We start from the raw sequence: 7,216 nt of genomic DNA, 5'->3' as shown, positions 1-7,216 counted from the left end.
AGGAGTGAGCAGCAAATTCCAGCAAGAAGCAGATATCAGAATCCATGATTTTTCTTTCATTAAAACAGGAAACAACTCATTTTCTTAAAAACAAACAAAAAAACCCAACACACAACCTGTGCAGAGTGAGGTAAAACGCAGTATTTAACAAAACTAAAGCCAAATATTTGCAGGGGGTGAGGGGGGATGACATAAGACTCAAAAACCAAACACTCGGGTTTATAAGCAAGTCTGCTTTTTTCTTTTTGAAGACTAGAAAACGTACAATTCCATTTCATATGCAAGTGTGCACAGAGCTCGTTTCTTGAAGATATTATCAGATAAACTGAGAAAGTCTTTGCATTAAATTGTTATTTCTTCAGACATTTATACATTTTGCAATACACCAGTTAAATACCAATATCTGTGCATGCACGATAAATATATGCATGTACACATTAAAACGTTTAACAAAGACAGCAGATTCCCTAGCCAGTGAGCATCGTAGATACCAAAAATAGATTAAAAAGTTAAACTCTTTTTACCTGCCTTTGTTAAATACAGACTTTTGAAATCGCCTCCCTCTTTTTTTCCCCCATAAATTCATGACATGATCCCTGGTGAAGCAGGAAAATGGGAAGGCAGATGCGCTGCCTGGATTATCGCATAGCCAAAGATAAGCACCTTCAAAAGTTCCAATTCTGCTTTTTTTTAAAGTGTCTTTTCCATCCTTATCAGATGTAGGAGCTCAGAAAGGGAAAGATTTATTTTTTTTAAACAAAGTAGTTTTATTTCATGTCACTACACTTCCCAACCATACACCTCCAACACAAAAGCCTCCGCTGAAAGCTACGTACGCTTCCACAATATCGACAAGGTTTGGAGCCGTCCAAGCGCCACGGCACGGGAAATCCTGTGTCCTTTCAAACAGGGATCCTGAACCACTCCTGCACGGGACATCCAGCCCCTCAGGTCCTACAGTGAGAAAAGATGATCACATAGTGTTCTGACACTCCTTTCTAACTCACCTGGGGACCACGCGAGGGAGTTACGTTTGTAAGAAGTCCTGCTCTGGAATTTCTGTGGGAACATGATCGAGGGGGTCGCTCACAGCTTTTCAAGTAGTGTCATCTGGTTTGTTCCCCTTCCCCAGCCCAGTTCCATCCATTGCATACAGATATCAGATGCTATCAGAGAAAAGCATGCCCTCCTCTGAAAAACACTTAATACAGAGTATGAGGTTTGTTTTTATAAGGTTCCAGTGGGACTTTTAAACATACTTTTGTGCCTCTTCTTTGGTTAAGAAAAAAGAATAACTTTTTAAAAAAAAAGAGATGACATTTTTCCCTTTATGACACCTAAAGGTACTTCAACTAATTTCAAATCATAAATGAACAGCACTGCAACAAAAGAGAAGCAGTACAGCTAAAGGTACTTCAACTAATCTCAAATCATAAATGAACAGTACTGCAACAAAAGAGAAGCAGTACTGCAGGACAGCGTGACGTGCACTTTTTGGAATCACCTGACCCAATGATGACTACAATAACCAAGAAAATCCATTTCGTTTTAAACTCTTTGGCAAATTTTTACTGTTTGCCGACGCTGTAACGGGCAGTTCAATCCATGTGCACCACGGCATCCTCCCTAATTGACAAAAATCACGTGGAGAAACAAGCAATGGACTTCAGAGAGTTTGCTTTATAAAGCTGTGGTGAGCTAACTGTCTGATGGACCTTCCAGCCATACAGATAACAAAGGAAAAGAAGTTGTAACACGTTGGCCGTGCCAAATATTAGTACTGCTGTCAACATACTGATTCCGCTTTACACACTGGTCTGAACAGATTGCAATTAACCTAAAATTGAGGTATAAATATACACAACTATGTACAGTACACATACAGGAAAATATTTTTGCATTTGTAACATGGGTAACTTTAAAAATACTGGAAAATTGATATCTATGCCATTGATTCGTTTGCTAATTTACTGGAATAATGAAGCCAACATCTTCCACTAGAGAGGATTACAATGGAATAATAAAACTCAAAATGAAAAGCTTCTTCCTCTCGCTTGTGTCTTCACCACGCTCAACATCGGACTGTTCTGAGTGGCTGTATCTTGAGAAGAAGGTTGATCACAGCTTTTAAACGCATCCTCGGAGGAAAACAAACAGGAAACCAAACTGGAGCATCAACCGCATCTTTCTTTTTGCCGAATGGTCTTAATTTATATACACGTATGTGTGTGTGCATCTATGTAGAAAATAAAGTTGAAATCAGTTCAGTATAAATACATCTAACCCATTAATTCTGCCACTGTGAAGGTAATCATGGGCACAGCTCTTTTTAAGCAATGTCTGTGTAAAGAGGTCATTAAAAATCATCTGATCTTAAGTCTTGACATCATCCATTCAAGTCCTTGGCACAGTCTGTAAACAAAAGAGAGAATTATTAAGGAATACATGCACTTCTCAGGGTAACTTCAAAAATAATTCCACAGCACCAACTTAAATTCTTCCCAAGAACTCTGTAATTCTGACTGAAGGAATCATTTCCAGAAACAATTCACTCCGAGCACAGTATTTCCTAGATCTTATTATGCAATCTACAGGTGAGAGACTTCAGATCCCAGCACTTCAGGGGACATACTGAAGTCTTCTCCAATTATAATTATTCTTAATAAACCAGAAGGGATTTTAGGTCATTCCTATCCCTGCCCTCATTAGGCACAAATCATAAAGTTTTATTGCTGTGAGGTGAGACTGCAGATCTGATGTGGAAGTTGGTTTTCAGATCACACTGATCCTAAGTCAGTATGTTCTCAGCCCCAAAATCTTTTAAGTGTAAAATATTATTGACAGGGGAAGAATGGGAGTTAAAACCAAACAACACAATAAAATTACCAAAATAATGCAAGATTCCCCCCTCCCACAGACAGGAGTGACTCTTACCCCTCTCCAGTTAGAGCACAGCATGCCTGAATGTGCCACTGGTGATCCTTAATTGAAGTTAGCTTCAGAAACTGAGATATTTCAGCTACTGTCATACACTCTTTAACATCTTGCTTGTTAGCAAAGATCAGCAAACCTGCTTTTTTTAAGTCCTAGGAAGAAGGAAGAAAAAAAAAAAAGATGGTGATTACAAATCAGCCCTCGGAGGCAAAAGTTGTGATAACAAAGTAGAGAACCTTAAGCCCTAGCAAAAAAAACCCCAAACCCTGAACTATAAACCGCTGCAGGCTGATTGACATGCCACTTCAGAAAATCCTTTGATCCAGCAGACCAGGCAGCCAATTTGTGCCCAGGCTGATCAGCAAACCCAGGCACAGGGTTGTGCTGTGCTCCCTGAGGATGAGAGGCACCCTGGATCTCTGTAGGTGCGCAGCTGCAACAACCCACACACCTCACACGGCCGAGGCTTCCCATTTAACCCTGACCTTGCAGGCCACTCCTGCCCAAGCATCTCTGAGAATCAAAGGATGGACATCTGCATGAACAGCCACATTGCAATAAACTTCTTTATAAGGCACATGCAGTATTTAAAACATCAGTACTAACAATTTGGAGAACAGCAACCCTAGGGCTAAGCTTATTTTATCTCAAGCTGCTTGGAATTACACTAGTACAGGCACATATTATTGAAAATCTGTCCCTCTGAAAGTAAAAAGGTCTTCCCAGGAAGCCAAGGCAACTCATTCTCTTAAAAGCCTATCAGGCTAATTCATTTTTACAAGCAGTAAAATTAATTTCCAAACAATCTACTGGTCCAGAAAATAGTTGGAACCGACCTGGGCAACTTAATTTTGCCTTAACAAAAATTCAATTTAATTGTTTAGCAGAAATAAAAGATTTTCCAGGGCTGCAAGGAAAAGCTGCTCTAAATAAGTATTTGACTTTCATTTCAGCTTATATGAACTGTTGTTCTCTTCAAACATCACAGCGTCTGGAGAGTTTGCAGAATATCCTGTTGTAAGACAATGGGCACATTTACTGTTGGTGTTTTCAGAGCACAGAAATAGTCTCCCAACACGAAACAAGAGCATTCATGCTGCTTGGAGTTCCAGACTTCCCTCATTTCACATTCAGTTCGTTAACAACTTCTGCATCTTGCTTTATAGATTACGAAACAGGAGATGCAGATTTTGTTTAGCAACTGCAACAGACTGAAGAGTGCAGCTCTGAAATGAATTCTGACAGCAGCAGACTCAATGGCAACCATCCCCCCCTGCCACATTTAACACTCCACCACAACCAAGAAAGCCTGACCTACTTTATTAGAATTTATTTGATTAAACATAATTTTAATTTAAATACCAAAAACTGGAAATTCAAGATATTAGGCAAAAAAACACTTGTTTTTTTTTTTCCCCCCAAATGCTTTAGATTGTTGTGATCACTCACTTTTTGCCCTTCCTGCAGTTTCTACTAAACAGTTTAAATATAGATGTAATATTTTGGGATAGAATGCCATCAATTTTATACACATCTTTGTATTCTGACAAATTTGGAAGCTCAGTGTCCTCAGCATCATCTCATACAAACTGATCCAGTTTGCATTAAACTTGATTTACGAGTCCCAGCAGCAGTCAAGTTTATATAAACACATCTTCAGTAAAAACCAGGGCTGTGGGCGATCAAAGTCTTTGGGACATTCAGGTCATGCAATAGGTTCTCCTTGGCTTATAGGTCAGTCCAGTATTTCTGAATCAGACCCAGATAGCTCAGTTTTAGACCTGACTCGATTTTAAAGAGGGTCTTTATAAGTTAGCAAATGACACTCTCATTCTATAACCCCAAGCAGATGTAGAATGGGGGCTCCTGCAACCACAGACAGTCCGTATCTTCAGTTTTACAGCTGGTTGCTATCAGACACGTTGTCAAGGTTCTTTCTGTTTCACTGTGAAAGCAGAACACACCAAGCAACCATGAAGCTATCAAAAAGAGTAATTAAGTTGTTGGAGGAAACTGGTTGGGTTTTTTTTTTTAAATGATCTCATTCAGATAATAACACAGATTGAAGTATAAAAAACACAAAAGTCGTTTAGAGGTCCTAACTTCTGTTTCACTCAGAAGTTGAAACAGCTACTTTTGTGGGAGTTCTCGTCAGTAATTTGGTATTAATTTACAGTATTATTAGGAGCTGCAGAAAAGACAGAGCCTCTAGCAGGGACCAGACAGCTCTGACACAGTCCTGCCCGTAGCTGGGAGAACACGACTGTTAAATGTTTGCCTTGGGCTTCACTGGAGAGGCCTCTTTCCATGCTGGTCCGTCCCCAGTGAGCAGGTGTAAGCCAGAGCTTTCACAAACAGCCTGCAAATCTGCTTCCCTTAACATCTATCATCCAGATCTCACCCACAATAAATATTAAAGAGAAAACACAGGGTCTACTCACCTCATGTGCTAACATTTTATACAGTTCTTCCTTAGTCACAGAAATTCTCTCTCTGTCTGTGCTGTCCACAACCACTATCACAAACTTTAAAAAGTGAAAAGTTATTAGTCAGAGAACAAACACTTGTGCTGGCCACACACTTGTCAGCAGAACAGATTACTCTTCCCCATCGGATTATCCAGTCAGCTGGATTACCAGACAGCATCACATTCCAGATACACATCTCCCAGCTGCAGTGTGATCACCCACAGCACTGGTATCACTTACAATTTACGCTGTGGCTCGTACACTAAAGTAGCTCTGACACATTTTTTTTTTACTTTCTGTTTTCCATTTCCAAGTTAAAAATTTATATTGAATGCAAATGTTTCTCTGCAACCCCAGAGCTGGTTTTGTTCTTTGCTTAGCATGACTGAAGTAGCACACAGATCCCTCAAATAATTTGTTGTAGCCTTAAAAAGGTGAAGTGTATCAGCTTTCTCCCTCTACTTCAACATGCAAGGGATTTTAAAAATACATAAGCTCCACAGTTCAAGAGCAGACACGCAGACACACCTCACAGCATCTTAAAGGAAAGCACAGAGAGTAAATTTAATTGTTATAAAAAATAACTTTTTTAAAAATCACAATTGATAACACATAGGAAAACTTGACAGATCGTTATTTTAATTTAGTTTGGTGCTGCAACTTCATCGCTAAAGAGTTCTTAAAAGACTTGAGGGTCCTTAAGTAAAGTCCCTTCCCTTAAGTAAACTGATCACGGGAGCTCACAAGAGCGAGCTCCCACAGGCTTGGGGGAAAACTTCTGGGATTTCAGTCTTACTCCTGAGGGGCCACAAAGGTTTTAAAGAACCTGCTACAGAGACAGGGCAACCATGGGCCACAAGAGGAGACCTGGAAACACAGGGATCTGCAATACCAAGATGTCCCTTGACAGGACAAGGGGCAATGATGACAAACTGGAAAACAGGAGGTTCAACCTCAACATGAGGAGAAACTTCTTTCCTGTGAGGGTGCCAGAGCCCTGGGACAGGCTGTCCAGAGAGGCTGTGGAGTCTCCTTCTCTGGAGAGATTCCAGACCCACCTGGACATGATCCTGTGTCATCTACTCCATGTGATCCTGCTGTAGCAGGGAGGTTGGACTAGATGATCTTCCAACCCCCTCCATTCTGTGATAAACTGAGCACCTGCCCTAAGGTCCCAGATCCCCAGAAACAGAATCCTTACAAACAAGCTGCTTTTGATTGCAACTCCATATCATGCATCTGAGAGGGGATCTGATCAATGTCTATAAATACCTGAAATGTGGGGGCCAAATGGATGGGGCCGGGCTCTTCTCGGTGGTGCCCAGTGACAGGACAAGGGGCAATGGGCACAAACTGGGACACCAGAAGTTCCAGAGAAACTGAAGGAAAAACTTCTTTCCTGTGAGAGTGCCAGAGCCCTGGGACAGGCTGCCCAGAGAGGGTGTGGAGTCTCCATCTCTGGAGATGTTCAAACCCACCTGGACACTTTCCTGTGCAACCTGTTGTAGGGAACCTGCTTTGATGGAAGGTTGGACTGGATGATCTCCTGAGGTCCCTTCCAACCCCACCATGCTGTGATCTTATATAAGAAATATAAAAACAACTCACTAAGGAGAAGACTTCAAAAATGAAAGCAGGAGTACCATCAAGTAGCTCCACCAACATTCAGAGCACTTTAATGGACTTTTCAGTTTCTGGGAGCGTGGCTGGTACAGATCTCAGGTACACTGCACTCCCTTCACCAGTAACGGCCACACAAAGTCCTCCAGAGCAAGACCAGTTCTCACCTCGGTGTTTGTATAGTAGGTGTTCCA

At 41.1% G+C, this 7,216-nt stretch overlaps 1 protein-coding gene across 1 annotated transcript in view; it reads right to left on the bottom strand.

The window, feature by feature from the left end:
- Positions 1-1,705: 1,705 nt before the first annotated feature.
- Positions 1,706-7,216, bottom strand: part of LOC104529990 (ADP-ribosylation factor-like protein 5A) — a 9,379-nt gene continuing 3,868 nt past the window's right edge. Inside the window, 4 exon segments of the mRNA XM_010174451.1 lie at positions 1,706-2,412; positions 2,935-3,086; positions 5,376-5,459; positions 7,190-7,216. The exon segment at positions 7,190-7,216 is cut by the window's right edge and continues 30 nt beyond it. Of these exon segments, the coding sequence (XP_010172753.1) occupies positions 2,364-2,412; positions 2,935-3,086; positions 5,376-5,459; positions 7,190-7,216 (312 nt within the window). The 3' untranslated portion in view covers positions 1,706-2,363.

Source organism: Antrostomus carolinensis, unplaced genomic scaffold, assembly GCF_000700745.2.
Source record: "Antrostomus carolinensis isolate BGI_N321 unplaced genomic scaffold, ASM70074v2 scaffold16668, whole genome shotgun sequence".
In the NCBI taxonomy this organism is placed as follows: Eukaryota; Metazoa; Chordata; class Aves; order Caprimulgiformes; family Caprimulgidae; genus Antrostomus; species Antrostomus carolinensis.
This window is presented reverse-complemented; position numbering and strand designations above follow the sequence as displayed.